At 50.8% G+C, this 19,244-nt stretch overlaps 1 protein-coding gene across 23 annotated transcripts in view; it reads left to right on the top strand.

Moving 5' to 3' along the window:
• Positions 1-7,353, top strand: part of LPIN1 (lipin 1) — a 126,604-nt gene extending 119,251 nt beyond the window's left edge. For all 23 annotated transcript variants that reach the window (XM_008254750.5, XM_089326784.1, XM_089326783.1 and 20 more), the window contains 3 exons: positions 1,176-1,290; positions 1,664-1,767; positions 5,010-7,353. In XM_008254750.5, coding sequence (XP_008252972.1) covers positions 1,176-1,290; positions 1,664-1,767; positions 5,010-5,169 — 379 coding nt within the window. In that variant the 3' untranslated portion in view covers positions 5,170-7,353. The remainder of the gene's footprint in view (positions 1-1,175; positions 1,291-1,663; positions 1,768-5,009) is intronic.
• The last annotated feature ends 11,891 nt before the right edge of the window (positions 7,354-19,244 follow it).

The raw sequence follows: 19,244 nt of genomic DNA, 5'->3' as shown, positions 1-19,244 counted from the left end.
CCCTTGCCATTGCAGGCTTCCAGGGAGTGAGTCAGCAGACGGGAGTGCGTGCCGTGCCTGCGTGCTCGCTTGTTCTCTCTCTCTCTTTCCATCTCTCGGCCCCTCAAATAAATAAATGAAAGAAGAAAGAATGTGGTCTGTTGACTTACTAGGTCAACTCTAATATTAATAAAGTTATGCAGTTTTAATTCTGAAGTCTGGCACATCTTCTGTTAAGTAAATCCCTAGATATTTGATATTTCAAAAATCTGTTTAAAGTACTGTTACACAATTTTAGTTTCTGCCTGTTTCTAATGCATGACCATGCAATGGGTGTATATACATTGATTTTGGTACATTGAATTAACATTATTAAACTTGTGTTAATTCTGATGATTCATCTGCAGGTGCTTTTTAAAAAATATGGAATTTTTGGTAAATAATGATGTTTTTTCCCCTAATCCTAATAATTTTTTCCCAATAACTTTCTAATAACTTTTCTTTTTCTTACCTTCTTGCTCTGGGTCAGACCAGCAGCACATTGTAAGTGAAGTGCTCAGACACTGCCTTTGTTTCACTTCACCGTTAACAGGGTGTGTGCTGTAGATTTTTGCGTATATCCTTCTTTTCTGGTTGAAGAATTTTCATCCTGATACTGAACTGTATCAGATGCCCTCTTTGTAGCATCTGTTAGCTGATCCTCCTTTTCTTCTTTCATCTGAGAATGTATTACATGACTTCAATTGACTTTGAACTTGGAATCACCATTGTATCCCTGGAGTAAACCCAGCTTGTGTGTGTTGCTGTCCTTTGTCCATGTGCCTGCATTAGAGGTGTTGCCTAGGCCGACAGGAGAGATTGGCCACACGCAGCTCACCCTGTTCTCCCTCAGCTTTCAAGGTTGTGTTGCCTCATATAGTGAGGTTGGAGATGCCCGCTCTTGTTCTCTGCTCTGGAATTCTGTGTCCCATAGGTGACCAGTAGAACTCTTTGGTGAAATGATTGCTCCTTGGTGTTTTCTTGGTGGGGAGAATTGAAAATACAGATTCACTGGCTGTGTTGTGCTTTCCTGGGGTGGCTTAAGGAACCCACACAGTTAGTTTGGAAGATCTGGAAGCTTGCTTGAAATCCAGGCAGCTTTGACTTAAAAATTAGTTTGATGCTAATGATTCTTTGACGATTGATTGTTTTGACAGAGAAGTGATTGAAAAGAAGCCAGAAAAGTTTAAAGTCCAGTGTTTAACAGACATTAAGAACCTGTTTTTCCCGAATACGGAACCCTTTTATGCTGCTTTTGGAAACCGACCAGCGGTAAGTACTAGATTGGGTATCTAATAAGCGTTCCGGAAAGTTCTGGAAGTTACTTTTTTGAGAGCAGTCACCTGAAAGCCTAGAATAACGGGTACAGCCAGATTCACATCCTATAAGAAATAAACTGGAAAATAGCTACTTGCCTACAACTCTGATGACAAGGAGATTAAAAATTGTTTCATGGCCTCTAGTTTTCTTTGAAGTTAACTAGTGGGTTTGAGGCCCAGAGAGGAAAACTCGCTGAGTAGTTTCCCATGGAAGCATACTCTTAGACTGCCCTGCTCTGGTTAATGGAGACTTGATAACAGTACACTCACGCAGAAATATGCACAGTGGCCTCTTTTCTCTAATGAATCACCTTCCCCAACTCTAGGATGTGTACTCATACAAGCAAGTAGGAGTGTCTCTGAACAGAATATTCACCGTCAACCCTAAAGGAGAGCTGGTGCAGGAGCATGCAAAGACCAACATCTCATCGTGAGTACGGCCCCGTCCCCTGTGCTCCCCGCACAGTGGCTCCAGCCCGCAGCCTGCCTTCTGATGCTCGGCTGCCCGCCTTTCAATCTTGGATTCCATAAGGAATCTTAACTCCTTGCATTTTGTCCAGAAACTGAACTTTTAGACAGAACCCCTCTGGGTCTAAAATTGAAGCCTAGTGGTTGGATTCCGCTACCAGAATGGAATGGAATGAATGTGAAAACCAGTACTTTAGATTTGCCAAGTTAGCTCTGAAAGGCTAGAGTGTCCATTAGAAATGTGACCACACTGAATCTGTGGAGCTGTATTTAAAGACGAGAAACTGTATCACTTCACTTACTGTTTCTTACCGGAAACACGGCTGTGTCATTGTGGTGCCCTTGTCATTTTGGTCACAGCTGTCTCCCTGGGTCAGAGGGTTGAACCGGATGCCTGTTTTTCTAGAGGCCTCCCAGTGTGCTGTGGCATCAGTCTTGGCTCTACCACCCCTCAATTTGGTCTCCTAACTTCTTACAGAGTGGGGAGCTATGACCCCTGGGTGACACCAGCCCAGGCCGACCGTTGTCACTTTGCCTTGTCTGTGTCACAGCTGCACTTCTTTGGGTCTGGTCTGAGAAGGAGCCTCTGGCCTGAGTGACCCCAGAAGCCTATGCAGTCCTCTTTACCTGGAGGTGCCAGACTGGGGGCATTTGGTTCAGGCAGGTTCCCATGGGTTGGCTCCCTGCAGGTATCCCCTGATGGTTTTGGGTAAATTGGAGATCCTTTTTAAAAAAAAAAACAAAACAAAACAATTTATTTGAAAGGTATGGTTAGAGAGAGAGGGGGACAGAGAGATGGATCTTCTATCTGCTGGTTCACTCTCCAAATGGCCACAACTGTCAGAGCTGGGCTAAACCAACGCCAGGAGCCAGGAGCTTCCTCCAGGTCTCCCACGTGGATAGCAGGGGCTCAAGCACTTGGGCCATCTTCCACTGCTTTCTCAGGCCATTAGCAGGGAGCTGGACCTTGGATGGAGCAGCCGGGACACGAATGGGCTTCCATGTGGGATGCTGATGTCGTGGACAGCGGCTCTGCCCACAAGGCCACAAAGGAGATTTAACCTCCTTGGGGTACACTTTCACTCACAAGTTGCTCTCTCTCCTGGGTGGATTCTTCTGCAGTTTACATAGGGTGGCCCTGGGCCACACTGAGCCCCCGGGGATGCCCTGCAAGCCTCTTGACCCATCGTCAGGCTGGGGCCCAAGCGGTGCTCTAGGTGTGTGGCGTGAGGCGGGGATGCAGCCAGGACCCTGCTCGTCCTGCAGCAGGTGCCAGTGTTGGGCCACAGACACCACGGCTGGTGGCGCCCCAGCAGGAACTGGAATTCCCTCTCCTTGCTTCCTGTCAGTGCCCTTGAGAACCTCCGTTTGTAGATTCCAGTGGGTTTCTCTGTAGGGTCAAAAACTGGCCAATGGATACTGGCCAGAAACAGAAGTGGAAGGCGTGGCCTCAATGTGTGTGCCCTCAGAGAGCCTGTCCTGGAGGCCCCCAAGGTCATTCTGTCCACTGACTCTGGAGTTAGGGTGGTTTGCCCTTGGCCTGGCCTGGAGCTGGGGCTGTTCCTGTGAGAGGAATTCTCTGCCCCTCCCTGGGAGCACACCTCTCTCTGGCACTGATCTGGGTATAGCATTTTTTCCCTCTTTTTTAAGGTTTATTTCCTTACTTGAAAGGCAGACTGGCAGGGGACAGGAGAGACATCTTCCGTCCACTGGTTCACTCCCCAAAATGGCCTCAACAGTGGGGACTGGGGCCAAGCACCTGGGCCATCTTGTACCATTTTTTCCCAGGTGCATTAGCAGGGAGTGGATTGGAAGTGGAACAGTTGGGACTTACACTGGTGCTCATATGGGATGGGGAGTGTCAGTGGTGTGTAACCCGCTGTACCACAATGCCGGCCCCCGAGCACAGCTGGCTCCAGGGCACGGCCTTCTGTGTCAGGCTGGTGCCTACCCCTGGAGCCTGGGGCCACCCTCTGACATGTCTGCGGAGTCCAGGGCCCTGTCGGCGAGGGCTGCTCAGGGCTCTGCCTGTGCGCTGAGCGTCAGCGCCATGAGCTCTGCCCAGCCCAGGAGCTCCTCGGTGCAGGGTCACCCAGAGGCCCCTTAGAGCCCAGGAGGGAGCGAGCGGGTCTGGCTCTGGTGCCTCAGGCAGCCTGGCAGGGAACTGCGCCCCTTGGGGACGGCCCCTCCCATAGCCACAAACCTCAAACAAATAGGCCTTACAGCCAGGAGGTCTTTTAAAAATTTATTTGTTTTAATCCCCAGCAAAGACATAATTCTTGGTTTTCTGTTGAGAGATTTCCCCCATTCCGTGCAGGCATGCCGCTTCTCCCACGCCCTCGGGGGCCCTTTATTAAACACACACACTCGTCCTCGTTGCGTGCGTTATTTTATGCCTCAGAACACGCTAATTCTTGGAGTTTGGATTTCGAAACCCCTTTCGGTTCTTAGCAAATTGGAACTGGAGAGAGGCCCAGTGAGTGTCACGGAGGAGTCTGAGGATGGGTGGGAGGCCTGGGCGTGCCAGCCTCTCCCCCCGGAGGTGCCCGGGGGTCTGGAGAGGTGCTTCCGGCCTTAGAGAGCCCTGACTACCAAGCGCAGAGGGCGAGGGGCGCTGTAGGAGCTTTGAGAAATCCCGCTGCAGCCCAGCTCCGCGCCATCAAGGGCCCGCGGCCCAGAGCGGGCAGCACACTTGCCCGAGGTTGCACAGCAGGGCAGGTAGCACCCGACCCCAGGTCTCCTGACGGTGGGGGCAGCAAGCCCGTGGAATACCCGGGTTGATAGTACTTCATAGCTGCCTGCTTTGCGTGGTTTAGCTGTCCAATCAGCGCCATGGCAGTTTTCCTCTCCCTCCAGTGCAGGGTTGGCGGCTCAGAGGGGTCAAGCATTTTCCCGGCGGCGTCACAGAGCAGCGAGCGAGCTGCAGAACCCATGGCCAAACCCCAGGAAGCACCCTCGTGGGCGCCCCCAGGGTGTGCCTGCCCATGAGCCGCCCCAGGCCCCGCCTGGCCGCCGTCGCCTCTGCTGGCGCTCGCTCCCCGCCTGGCCCTCGCCCGGCCTCTCTCGCGCCCCTCTCTGGTTTCCGACGGCCGAGTGGCCGTGCCGGGGGAACCCGGGGCCTGGCCAGGCGTGGCCGGCCCGGCGTCCTGGGCCCTCCGCACCCCACGGGCGGGCGCCGCGCTGACCGCGCCCCTCTCCCCGCAGGTACGTGCGGCTCTGCGAGGTGGTGGACCACGTCTTCCCTCTGCTGAAAAGAAGCCATTCTTCAGACTTCCCCTGTTCCGACACCTTCAGCAACTTCACCTACTGGAGAGAGCCGCCGCCGCCTTTTGAGAACCAAGACGTCCACTCGGCTTCGGCATAGCAACGACCCGGCGGCTCCGGCCACCTCGCCTCTGCCTGGGCGTCGCCATTAAAGGATAGGTTGCGGGGACCCCGCGCTGGGCTCCGAGCCTGATTGAGGGAAGCCACAGGCTCTTCTGCCTGGCCGCTCAGGCCGAATGCGTGCGCAACCTCCGTGAGGCCCCCGTCTGCCCCGGAAGTACTTGTTCCGGGCTGCCCCGGAAGTCCGCTCGCGGTCGCTGTGCATTGTGGGCGTCCGCCGCTCGCTACCTCCTTGCTGTTGGCTGCACACGGGACGGTTGAGCAGTGCCGGACGGGCCCGGTGTTCAGTAGGGTAGGAGGTCTGTTTCCGTGAGGGTGTGCCTGGCCTCGGCCACGGTGTTCCCTTGCCGCGTTTGCTGACCGGGGGAAGAGCCCTGCCACGCGTCTGGCTGCGAAGATGGCCGTCAAGGTCACTGGCATGTGGCCCCCCTATTTGTTTTTTGGTGGCTCAAGGCCGGGATATTTATGCCTTAATGTACCTGTGGCGGCCGTTATATTTAGAATGCGCTGTGTCTAGCTCTCGGTAACCTTGTAATGCCTTAAACTGAAAGGAGGGTGAGACCCTCGGGCAGCACGCCGGCCGCTTGGCCTCGCGGCGTGGCGTGGCGCTGATCACGTGCCCTGGCTCTGGTCACGTGGCCGAATGGGGACGACGTCGGGTCTCACCGGGAGTGCCCGGACGACGCTGGCTGGTTGTAAGAGAGTTTGTTTCAAGAAGCTGGGTTCTATTCTTTGTAGATGTTATTTATTACTTCGGTTGGGTTACCGAACAAGCGTTTTAGGTCATATTCTTTCAATTACAGCTGTTGTTAGTATATTAAAAAGCTCTCTGTTTGACTATCCCAGGAGGCTTATTCTGTGTATCTGATACACTGGAATTTATGAGTAATTGATTTTTTTAGCAGCCTCTTCCACTCAAAGACAGATGAATAAGTAATAATTTGAGTGACATGCTTTAAGCCGATGGAAGGCGATTCTCTTGTCAAGTTCTGTTTGTAGCAAGAACAATGTGAAAAGCAAGAGAATTATTTTGGTAACAGATTTTGCTTTACTTTTTGAAGTATTATTTTTCTAAAGAGTGTTTTCCTCGACCGACTGAAATACTTTCCTATTTAAATTTCCCTGTTCGAGTCACAGGAGGCAAAGCAGAACAGCTGGAGGAAACATTACTCTTTCTGTGAAAGAGAACGCAGAGTTGTTGCCTCGTTGTAGTTGGTGGGCTCTGTCGGCAGCGCGTGCCTCTGCTGAGCCGTCAGCACAGCGCGCAGGAGGCAGACGTGGGCCTTGGTTTACGTGGATTCGTACATGCAGATTCTCTTTGGGAGATGCTAGGAGTAATGAGACATAGTCCTGCCTTAGCTCATTTCTTTGGGCCTTCTCCCAGGGGCCTGTAGAGGCTACATTGTTTCTGCCACAAGGTTATTTTTGAGTACTTTTTAACTGCTCTGAGCTAAATATAAAACTCATGGGCCTACAAAGGCTCGAAGGCCTTCTGCCCTGCATGCGGGAGGAGCTCTGACCCTGAGGGTCGGTGCCTGTCCTCTCCATTGATCCTCTGTGGACCCATAAGTGTGATGAACCTTTAACTTCCCACACCACAGCACTCCTGCACAGGGCATGCCTTCCAGAAAGTCACAGTCTCAGATCTGTCAAGTTCAGTGTGAGCCCTGGCCACTGAGCAGTGTTAACACCCGCCTTGCGGCTTCCAACAAGGTTTGTTTGGGGGCTAGCTACACCGATGCATCTCCAAGCTGGTTTATCCGTGTATACATGAATGCCACCCAGCGACCCCCTGCCCCCCAAGGCCGCATGCTAGAATGCTGTGTTTGGACCACACATGTCAGAGGTGCCCAGTGGAAGTGGGTCACTTCATAGTGACCGGTTGTCAGATGCTTATCACGTGGGATGGGAAAATGTATATACCTGGTGTATTGAAAAGAATATACCTGGTACACTGAAAACAAATGATTACACTTTCAAAGTAAATTTCCCTTTCAATTTGTAGGTTCAGTTCACCACTTTGAACATATTTTACTTACAGTATCTGGTCTGTATTTGTGTATGCTGGTGCAATGATAAAAATCACTGTAAACTTCATTGTATTGTGCTGGATTCAAAGCTAGGAAATATTATAATAAATGAAACTGATGAAAGGCTTCACTGACATTTGAGCATGTGTGTTTTTTTTTTTTTTTTTTTTTTTTTTTTGGATAGTATTTACTTGAGCGAGGCAGAGAGTCAGAGAAAGTAGTAATCTCCCATTATCTTCTGGTTCAGTCCCCGAATGCCCGAACTGCTGGGGCTGGGCCGGGACTGAGCTAGGCGCTGGGAATGCAATCATGGATGGCAGGGACCCAGTCACTTGAGCCATCACAAGCTGTCTTCCACAGAGCTGGGTATACTGGGATACAGGCATCCTAACTAGATTTTTAAAAAAATTTTTTTAAAAATTTATTTGAAAGGCAGGGTGACAGAGGGAGGGAGGGAGAGAAAGACTCCCATCTGTGGGTTTATTCCCCAAATGGTTGCAATGACTGGGGAGGGGCTAGGGTGAATCCATGAGCCAGGAATGCCCATCTGGGCCTCCTACGTGGGTGCAGGGACCCAAGCATTTGGGCCGTCATCCGCTGCCTTCCCAAGTGCATTATTAGCAGGGAGCTGGATCAGAAACAGAGCAGCTGGGACTCAAAACAGCCCTCTTAGAAGAGACCTGCATTGCGAACGGCAACACTTGGCCATCCCCTTAACTGATGTCTCTGTAAGTTTAGTTTTTGGTAAGTTACTAAGTTGCTGGTTTTCTGGTGTGTGCTATCAAGCCTCGCATCAAACCGATCCTGTTCTGAGCATTTGTGTCACTACCTGGAGTCAGCAGTTGGTCTGCTGTGGATTCAGTGCTGTGTGTGGGGAGGACGGAGGGCTGTGCCTGCCCGGCGGGTGCTCAGGAGCAGGGAGTTTCAGTCAGATGCTCTCTAAGTGCTCCCAGGGCCCTGCCCAGGTGTGGTGTTAACTCCTGGGTGGTTCCCTTTCCTCAACCTGTTGTCCTGATATTTCCGGACTTCGGACTTATCTGTAGGGTACCCCAGATGTGTTTTCATTTCAAAGGCCTTGACTGGTTCTGTCATGGAAGCCAAAACTGTCATAATTGTTGTTGATTCTGTGTGTCATCCATGTGGGTGGAGACTTCTGTTGGTCTGCCGGCGTCAGCCTAGGCATTTTGGAGTAAAAGGAAGAGCATCGGCCTCTAGATGTTGCAAACATAGCGGCAGCAGCTCCGCATGGGGCATCTGTGGGGTTAATGCCTGTGCATCTTCAAAACAAAACAGACCAAACTGATTTCCCTGAACAGCAGCACAGGGTTATTCCAGCTGTGATGTCAGTGTGCAGGTGCTCTTACCCGTGCAGTGAGATGAATACAAGCTCGTGTCTGCAGCTGGCGGATGCCCCAGCGCCACCCTTGCCTGGGTCTCTCCTCCTCCCTGGGCTCTGTTGGGTTCCCTTGTGGGAGCTGTTCTGTGAGGGAGCTGCTTCAATAGCGTAGACCTCCCCATGTCTCAGCTGCCAGCCCTGTGTATTGAAGGTGTTGGGATAGCACCACCCTTGCATTGGAGGCTCAGGGGACAGATGCTGGGGTCATTGCTGGCGGCTATGGGCCTCAAAATGCCCTTTCCAAAAAAATGCGTGTGGTCCTCATACCGTCCTGGAACCAGAGCAGTAAAAAAACAAAACTAAACCAAAAAACCAGCTTCTAGAGTCTCCGTGTCCTTGCTCCAGCAGGAGCTGGGTCCCATCCAGCTATTCTGGAGAGAGTTGCCCCCATCACCCCATAGCCCCTCACTTGTCTGCTTCCCCTGCTGCGTGTTTTGTTTCCAGGCTGTGGGAGCCATGCTGTGCCCCTCTCTGAGGATAAGGTGGGAAAAGGCCACGGGGGTTTCTGCCTTGCTGTTTTTGACCCCTCCTGCCTCCTAAGCACTGAAGGAGGCCGTGTTGCTTCTACTGCAAACCAGGCAGGGACTTAATACTGGAAGGAAACTGGAAAACTGCCAGGAGCTAACCTAGGCGTCTATGGCCCTGAATGACCACCGGGGGGCACCATTGGTTTTGGTTTGGCAGCACAGCCTTTTTAAAAAAAAGTGGTCTGACAAAGGCCCCCTCCTGGAAGTCAGGGAGTTGGAGACCAATCAAGTGTGGCTTGGGCTTGGGTAGGGTGGAGGGAGTTCTTTCAGGGGGCCCGTTTTTGGCACCAAAGGGCCTCCAACTGGCACAGCCCAAATTTCAACATCACTGGCCCTGGTTGTTCAGATCTAACAACCAAGCGTGGCCTCCTGCTCTGTAGCTCCAGCATCAAGGAGCTTGGTGGAAATGCAGATTGTTGGGGTGAGTGTTTGGTCCCGTGGTTGAGACACCCATGTCTCATTTTGGAGTAGCTGCATTTGAGTCCTGGCTTCAGTTCTGATTGCAGCTTCCCACAAATGCACGTCCTGGGAGGCAGCAGGCTTTTGGCTCCAATAGTTGGCTCTCTGCAACCCAAATGGGAGACCTGGATGGATTACCCAGCTCCCAGCTTCAACCTGTCCTAGCCCCTGCCTGTTGTGAGTATTTAGGGAGTGGAGCAGCAGCTGGGAGATGGCTCTGTGTCTCCGTCTGTGTGTCGTAGTGAGAAGTCCTTCAGGGGAATTCTATGCTTGTTCACAAGTCAAACACAGACTTTAGATGGAGTAAAACCCCAGGGCTTAATGCATCTCCAAAAACAGCTCCCATCTGAGTTTCATGTGGCCAGGCCAGGGCAAGCAGTAACTTCTCGGAGCTCCCAGCAACCTGAGACCTCAGGAAGCCACCGGATGGATCCTCTGGCCTCAGCTGCACTCCTGAAAAGGAGCTTGGAAGCCCAGGACAGGTGCTCATCCTAGTCATGGGGTGTCGGTGTGACCCTTTGATACCTTCCCAAGGACCTGAGATGGGGGCCTGACCAGAACAGAGGGGATTCCAGGCTGGGCAGCGGGGGCTGGGCTGGGAGAGTGTGCGAGGAGGAGCCGACTCAGGCTGTGCCCAGATTTCTAATGGCTGCTTTCTTCCTCCAAACTGTCGGAGCCTCGAGGTGCCTGTCCTGGTGCCAGGGATCTTTTCATTGGTGCAGGAAGTCCATTCAGCCCGGCATTGCCTTTAATGAGTTTTGCAAGCAAGTGGCCTCTTCCTGTGACTCATTCTGCCTTTTGTGCACCGGAGATTGTGGTTTTGAGTTTCACTCTGGAAAGGAACCACGACTGCTGCTGCTTTCTCCGCCTGGAATCTGAACAAGTCACATTCATTTTGCAACAAAGCCATGTAAGTGGAGGAGCAGCCAGTCGTCATTTCTCCGATGGTGAAAGCATCCTTTTCCGAGATGCTCGAGGGAGCCAGGCTGGGAGAAGCGGTTTACACATTCGTTTGGAAGCCGCCTGTTTGTCCTCCCCCAGTGGCTCCCTGGTTTCGCTTTTGTTCTTTGTCTTCTTGATTCATATTTCAGGGAATCCCCAAAATAAACACTGCTTGCAGATTGAGTTAGGCTGATGCCCTTGCTTTGATCGAAAGAGACTGAATTCTGGATTAAAGTTTGGGTTTTTCTTTCATGGAGCACACAAAAGATGATGGCAATAGGTGGAATTCCTTGTGCAGTAAAATGTTTACTTTCCTCAGAAGTCAGCTGATGGGACCCACTTAGCTACATTCTTGGGATTAGGGAGTATGTGTTAAGTGGACAAATAGGAGTCTATTATTGGATTTCCCCTCAAATTTAAGGAATATGTAGGACCAGCATCAAAATGTTAATGTTGCATCCAATTACTTTTATGTATTTTTTATAAGGAAAAGGGTTTATTGGTGGGGAAACCCAACAGACCGGAGGGAAGGGGTAAAGAAGGAAAAGAGGGAGGAGAGTATAAGAGAGAGATCAAGAGAGAGAAATCGAGAGAGCCATGTGTTCAGAAACAGCCCTGTTAAACCTGTGCCAGGGTTGGGGGGTAGTGTGGGCCGGCAGGGAAGTGGGACATCAAAGAATAGTCTTGTACAGTATAAAACTAAAAGCAATATTTAAATTAATATTTACTACTGAGTGCATTTAATATTAAGTGTAGACAACACTGTAACTCTAGTAGAGTTTCAAGTCTACTTACTGTCATGTTGTGGAAGAAATTGATGCACCCTAGCTGTGGAATAACCAGGATTTGAGGTTAGCTTGGATGGATTGGTGCTTTGTGTTTAATGTGGTACCATGTTTCATTCAGCTTTGGAGCCTGGCGTACCACCATTCAAATCATCATTCTCATTTTCTTTGACGTCTACAGAACACAGTACTGGGAAACCTCTTATTCCATATTTACATGTGTGTTGACTGCTGAGGAGCTCAGCAGTTTAACAGCAGGAGTGGGGTCCCCGCTCAGTCAGTTGTCTTAGAGGACCAGGGTGGCCACTGACTTGAGTTGGTGCACTTGTACATTCTGCCAGAGACGGCCCAGACCGCGTTGTCCCGCTCCAAGTGCTGTAAACCCTAGTTTGGGTGCCACAGGATCCTTTGGTTGCTTGAGCCATCAGCACACTGAGGGCTTGGTTTGGGATGCTTCTCCTGTGGGATTCTGATGCGTGGATGAAGCTTAAACTGAGCCAGTGGGCACCCATGGGTCAGCTGTAGCTCCCAAAGTCACGGGCTCCCTGGCAACTGTGATAGAGGTAGTTTAGGCCTGACGCCAAATTTGGAATTTTAAATATCTCCTTTTGTCTCCATGGTGGAAAATTCCCACTCTGGCTATGTGAGGTTGACGAGCAGTTTCAGCTCTGCCACTAAAATAGCCAGTGTTGTGGGCTCCTGCGGCGCAGGGGCAGCCTGGCACACGACCGGTTGGGTCCTGTGGCCTGGTCCTGTGCGAGAAGCCTCAGTGCCTCCTTCCTTGGGGCGGCAGGAGGAGCTGTCCGCAGCCGCCCTACAGAGAGTGTCTCCTAAACCTGCGCAGGTGCTGACACCTCTCGTAACGCAGAGGTCCTGTGCATCTGAAGGACAAAGCTGGCACTGCTGTTTGCAGAGAGGCAAAGCGACTTGAGATCTTCGCATATAGAGCTTCTTGGCGGAGCAAGCAGTGGCTGGTCAGATAAGAAACTTCACGTGGACTTGGGAACCCTGGGATGGGAAGTAGCATCCTTGGGGGACAGGGAGGTGGCCCAGGTCCCTCATTCATGCATCTGTTCAGGAATGGAGGCTGGTTAGTTGAGCAGCCTCAAAATCCTTAAGATTGTTCTACATCATTGAGTCACTGGAAAACAGATGGGGATGGGGTCTTAGCGCAACACCTTGAGATGGGTGTGACCTTAGGTGGTGTCTGCCTCACCTGTACACCCACCTCCCCAGCCCTGCAACACTAAGCTGAATGAAAAGCTCCAGGCTTTGGGGTGGGTGTGGGAGAGCCCTGAGGTAACCTGGACATTCATGGGGAGCAGGAAGATAGGACAGTCGCCTTGACTTTGGCCTCAGAGGAGGCGGCAGGAGCACCTGGTGGTCAGCATTGTTTTTATGAATATGGAACCATCAACTATTGTATGAAAAGTACAGTTTAGGAGTGTCAAAATGCAGTGTATGAAAGTGTAAGCTACAAACAGGTAAACTGAGGAGGTCTGGGTGTCCATGGGAGCATCTCAGCACACTTGTAAATAAAAGTCACCTTTCTGGAGGCCGCCTGCTTGTAGCTGGGTGCTGGGTGTGTTGACTTGCTCAGGAAAGCAAGGCTTCTGGCAGCTTCTTGGCCCTGGCCTGCTGGTGGACCACCTCACAGCCATGCACCTCGAGTGTCCCATCTCAGTGACAGCTGCTTTGCTGTGCTTTAGCTCCCAGGTGGCACTCCCCTCCCTGGCGGACACCTCAGGTCTCTTTAAGGGCACTGCCTTGGCCTCAGTGTCTTTCACACTGGCCCACACAAAAGCTCTTTGTGCACTGGAAACTGTAAGCTGTGACCCAACTGGAAGGTGTATTATCATGGCTGTTTTCAAGTCCCTTTTTTTAAAAAAATTATTATCTACTTGAAAGTCAAAATTCCAGAGAGGCAGAGGCAGAGAGAGAAGGAGAAAGAGAAGGCTTCCATCTGCTGCTTCACTCCCCACATGGCTTCAGTGGATGGAACTGAGCTGATCCAGAACCAGGAGCTTCTTCTAGTCTCCCACATGGGTGCAGGGGCCCAAGGGTTTGGGCCATCTGCTGCTGCATTCCCAGGCCATAGCAGAGAGCTGGATCAGAAGTGGAGTATAGGCTGGCGCTGCGGCTCACTTGGCTAATCCTCTGCCTGCGGCGCCGGCATCCCGGGTTCTAGTCCCGGTTGGGGTGCTGGATTCTGTCCTGATTGCTCCTCTTCCAGTCCAACTCTCTGCTGTGGCCTGGGGAGGGGGGCAGTGGGGGATGGCCCGAGTGCTTGCGTCCCTGTACCCGCATGGGAGACTGGGAGGAATCACCTGGCTTCTGGTTTTGGATCGGCACAGTGCGCAGGCCATGGTGGCCATTTGGAGGGTGAACCAACGGAAGGAAGACCTTTCTCTCTGTCTCTTTATCTCACTAACTCTGCCTGTCCAAAAAAAAATGTGGAGAGAGCACCCGGGACTGGAACTGGCACCAGTATGGGATGCCAGCACTGCAGGCAGTGGCTTTACCTGCTACACCACAGCACCGCCCCTCAAGTCACTTTCAACAGTCATTAGCCCCATTTCATGGAGGAGTCTTCTGAAAATCAAAAGTGCAGAGATTTGCTAAGGTCCCCCCAGTAAAAGGCAGAGTCAGGACTTAGGCCTCCAAATCCAGGCTGGCGGCAGAGTCGTCAGGCTCTGTCCCCATTTCTGCAGGTGCGTGCTGTACCCACCCAGAGCGGCAGTCACATGGGTGGCCACTGGGGTGGTGGAGGTGCAACGGGGCAGTACTGGAGCGCTGGCTGCATCGTGTGCCCACTTGCATGCCTGCTCGCTGCATGAGCCAGCCTGCAGAGCTGCATGCACAGGACGTCCTGGCTGAACTGGGGAAGGAGAAGGGATGTGGAGTGGGGAACCAGCTGTGAGGGGCACTTAAGGCAGCTTCCACATGTTACTCAGGGTTGAGTCACTGTGGGCACCACAGTGCATTGGCTTCTTTAAAGAAGCTCACACGTTTTGAAAACGGGGTAAGGACTTCCTGTTTTGACCAGGAACAGATGCAAACCAGACCCTGTTCTCTTGCCCAGCAGAGCTTGCCCTTTCGATCCAGAACTAGCTGCCAGGACCCAGTTGTGCCTGGGTGGGAGACTGGAGCGTATGTCACGAGTGCCTGTCAAAGACTTGAAGACACAGCTTCCTGGACCTGGAAGCTTTGCCGGGTGCTGTGACACTGACTCAGCGTGAGCTGCTGGAGTAGCGTTGGGCACAGGGTTGAGGACACTGTGTTCCTCTTCTGCCTGCTGTTCTTGTGTGTCACTGATGGATCACAACAGAGCTATAGCCCAAAGCGATGACTCGATCAGTAGCTGAGTTCCTGATGTTTAAACATCCAGGGGAAAATGCCAGTTGTTTAGGGGCTGCTGGTGTTGAGAGAAAGGGGGCAGGGACAGGACATGGCTGAGGTGCTGCCTGTCACCTAAACAGTCCCATATTCCTTCCGTGTTGTAGAGTTGATGCTGACGGCCTGTTAGGGACCACGTTTCCAGCCCTCAACCCCATATCCTATGGGGCCATTTCATATTTTCCCAGTGGGGGTGTGAGGAGTGGTGACCTATATGTATCACTTCTGAGTCAAAGACGTTAAAAATGGGTGTGCCTTTTTCATACTGCTTGTCTCCATCCATCAACTTGCAGTGACTCTAAGGCAGAGCCACAAGACAGAAGGAACCTGGGCCCAAATAACTGTGTGGAAGGCAGCCTGCCCCCCATAAAATAGTGTGAGAGAGAAACTTTGAGGATGGTAAACTGTGAGATCTCAGTTTATCTTGGACAGCAGCTGCCGTCACCTGGCTGATCCAAGGAGTGGGAGCACAGACAATGGACAGGACTCAGATGGGAGAGGAACTCAGGTGGAGAAGGGCCTCCCTAAGAGGGTGCCAGGCTGTGAAGGCTGCAGGCAAAGCATTTAGGCCCATCAGTGCTTCACCCTCGGTTTCATTTGTTCTTTCTTCTCTGTGTACTTTTTTAAGACATCCCCAATTTTTAGTCTATTTCTTAGCAACCGCATCCAGAGTTTGGGGGCATAGAAGGAGGAGATGGGCCCTACGTGGTATGAAATACATGAAGGGAGCACAGCTCTCTCCAGGAGCAGGTGGCTGGAGGCAGGCAGCAGTCCCTGCCTATGGGGCACAGCCATAGGGAGGTGCCACCTCCATCCAAGAGTCCTGTAAATAATGGGGCAGGACCTGACCCTGCTGCTGTCTTGAGATTCAGGGAAGGGCACTGCCATTGGTGTCGCTCCCCCTCTTCGTGGAGGAACGACACTAAACCCTGCGCTGTTCTTTCGTCTGCTCGGCCCTCCCCGGGTTTGCTGCTGGTTCTTCCCGGGTTGGCTACTGTCTCTTCCACCTCCGTGGAAGGGCGGTTCCCCCTGGCCACATTCCCCACTTCCGCAGGGGAGCGGCACACCGCTGGCCGGCTCTCTCGGGGGCTGCACAGGTGTTCCCCTTAGATGTTCCCCTTAGATGTTCCTGGTGCATGCCGTCTCTCTCCTCCTTTATAGTCCTCCTCTGCCAATCCCAACTCGGCTGCCCACACGCTGAGTACGCTGCTCTCCTCCAATCAGGAGCAAGTCCTACAGTTTATTGGTTGAACTGGAGGCAGCTGTGTAGAAGCTGTTTTCTCCTCTCCCAGCGCCATATTGTGGGAGAGCAGATGCATAGAATAAGTCTTAATTCCAGTAACAGTCTAGTCCGGGTTGCTCCCCACAATTGGGTCTGATTCTGCACGCTGCTTCTCCACGGATGGATTTATATCAAAAGAACACTGAAATAAAGGGCTTACATTTCCTTTGATTCAGAAAGCATTTGATCATACTGATTTTCTATTTATTCTCAATGGTCTAAAATCATCTCTTAATGGGTTTGCTAGTTTGGAATCTGAAGTTTTTTTTTAAAAAAGTTTTCATTTTATTTGAAAGGCAGAGAGACAGAGAAACAGCCATTTCATCTGCTGGTTCACTCCTCAAATGCCTGCAACTACCAGGACTGGGCCAGACTGAAGCCAGGAGCCTGAAACTCAGTCCTTGTCTCCTATGTGGGTGGCAGGAACCAAATACTTCAGCTGTTATCTGCTGCCTGCCAGGGTGTGCATTAGCATTAAGCTGTGCTGGATAGGAGAAGCCGGGCTTGAACTCCCTGCTCTGATATGGACATAGGCATCCCAAGCAGCATTTTAACCATTGTGCCAAATGCCCACCCTCTGAAGAGTCTTTTAATAGCTTATGTCAAATCTGTTACTACCAAGAGTCCTGGGGTAGGGGTTGACTGAGACCCTGGGCAGGTCCCTGGCCCTTTCTGCTCTCTGATTGCTCCTTCTTCCACTCTTAGCTGCCAGCTTTGCTTCCTGTTTGGGATGGCTGTCCCAACATCATGTTCACTAAACACTTCTCAGTTGATGGAATTGTGTCAGTTGACTCGTAGGTTTCCATTTGATGCAGGGAGCATCATGCAAAATGTGGTTGAAGCAACGGAACGAATCCGAGGTGTCTGTCCCTCTGGGGCTCACAGCTTCATGCTAGGTTGGAGTCAGGCAAACATACTGTGATCCAATGTGGGCAGAAGCCAGGGGCTGCAGGAGACAGGGGCTGTGAAGATACTTAATCATCTTGCCAATGATGGATACTGGCTGGTTGTGTGGGTGTGGGCGTGCATGTGCCTGCTAGGACATGGGAGTGTACAAAGTATGGGGTGTCATTCTTGTCATCCAGTTCCTTGGATGTCTGATTTCAGCTGTGGAAAGTCATGAGTCTAATAAGCGTATTGCATGACTTTTATTCACTGCTTTAGCAGGGTTCTCCATGTACTTTCTACTTGCCAAGAACAGTCCCTATCTTAGGGATCAGCGAATAAACCAGTCAGCGAAACAAAAGTGCTGTCCTCAAAGTGCTTATATTCTGTATGAAGAACATAAAAAAAATAAAGAACTTGTCAAGCAAGGTGGTGTAGGCAGGTGTGGCCAGGGCTCACTTGGTGGGGTGGCTGGGACTGACTGTGCAGGCCCCTGGCAACCATTGTAAGAGGAAGACTGAGAGGAGCAGGAGTTGGGAGAAAATCAAGAGATGTCAAGGGGATAGTTGGGTACATAAATTGACATTTCAGGAGCAAAGCCATATCCACCCCCACAACCCCCAGACACAAATGTAGGCAACTCCTTCACACCTGCAGACATAAACATATGGACCTCCCCATCGGCCCCAACTAGTGTGATTCGCTTACGTGTGAACATATGGACCTCCCCACTGGCCCCAACTAGTGTGTCTCGCTTACGTGTGAACAGACAGTGAGCATTACCAGGCATTTGAGGGAAGTCCCTGGTGAAAATTGAAGCAAACAAAGACAATTTAGGGGATTATTCTTACTATTATGGTTGTTATTATATAATCAGGAAACAGAAAATTTCCCAGACATCATAACTAATGTCTTCTATTGCACTTGTGAAATGAGAAATGGATACCATTAAAGAAACAGAATAAGAAAAAGAAGAATCCACCTGGGATCTGGGAATGGGGCCTCCAATCAAGGAGAAAGACAAGGCTCCCAGGATGCTTGTGAGGGGTAAGGGGACAAAGGAGAGAGGTTTGACAAGGCTGAATGTGCTGCTGACAAGACCTTTTCTCCCCTAACACTTCTTCACTGGGGGAAGGTAGCAATAACTTGAAAAAAAAATAGCAAATTGTTAAAAAAAAAAAAAGCAGCATTTTTGATCCCAGGAAAAGCAAAGGAATAGTAAAAAAAAAATGCACATTGCTGTCCTATGGGCCTTGGGCATGGGAAAAAATAAGACTTTCTGTGTTTTGAGAAGCCAAAAGTTATGTCTAAATGTGGTTAATAAACATGTTGTAGTATGTTCATATTATTTGGAATTACAAAAGTGAGTGTTAGAACAGGGAGCTAAGAGGGTGGCAGAAAGCTGTCTCTAGGGAGCAGGAGTGTGTGTGTGTGTGTGTGTGTGTATGTGTGTGTGTGTGTGTGTGTGTATGTGTGTGGGGGGCAGAGAGAGAGAAGGGGCAGGTGGGGTCCATCATGTGGATTTTGTTTGTGTGCCTCCTGTTAATACTCTTTTACTTGTAGAACTATGTGGATATATTGCTTTGGTTAAAAAAAAAAAAAAACAAAACAAAACCATAGACTGAGATAGCTGTTTGGGCCTGGTGTTTAAGATGTTGGTTAAGATGCCTGACTGCACTGGGGCTGCCTGGGTTTTGCTCCTGACTCTAGCTTCCTGTTAATGCAGATCCTGGGAGGCAATGTTGATGGCTCAAGTGGTTGGGTTCCTGCCACCCAAGTGGAAGACCTGGGTTGCACTCCTAGCTCCTGGCTTCAGCCTGGCCCAGGCTCAGCTCCAGTCTTTGTAAGCATTTGGGGAATAAAGCAGTAGATGGGAATTCTATCTGTCTCTGTTTCTTAAAGGAATTAATTAAGAGAATCAGTAGATGAAAAACTATAAAAATCAAGCCAACAAAATGAAGGAAAAGAAGAATAAAAGACCAGTAAGCATGAGGAGGGGGAGAGGAGACAAGGTGGACCAAGAGAGAAATGAACCAATGGCTAAGTAGACAGATAATCACACTGGCCCCTTCTCCACGCGTTGGTTCAAAGGGGCATGCATTCTCTACTAACCAAAGCCTCCAAGGACAGCCCCTTTCATTCTTCCTGGTGGCCGATTTTGAGAGTACCTGGAATGTTTTATGCAGCAGTCACTGTAGCACCTGTCTGTGTGGGGCTTAATATTTTAGAGTGACACTTGACAAGAAAAAAGGCATTTGGAGAAAAAAATAGTGTGAGGGTCTACTTTGTGGCCAATAAAAATGCCAGGTGCTGGGGAGCCAAGGAGCGCATGTCTTATAGGAGAGGTGCATCT

This window comes from Oryctolagus cuniculus, chromosome 2 (genome assembly GCF_051225735.1).
Source record: "Oryctolagus cuniculus isolate XC-2025 breed Fujian yellow rabbit chromosome 2, ASM5122573v1, whole genome shotgun sequence".
NCBI lineage: Eukaryota > Metazoa > Chordata > Mammalia > Lagomorpha > Leporidae > Oryctolagus > Oryctolagus cuniculus.
This window is presented reverse-complemented; position numbering and strand designations above follow the sequence as displayed.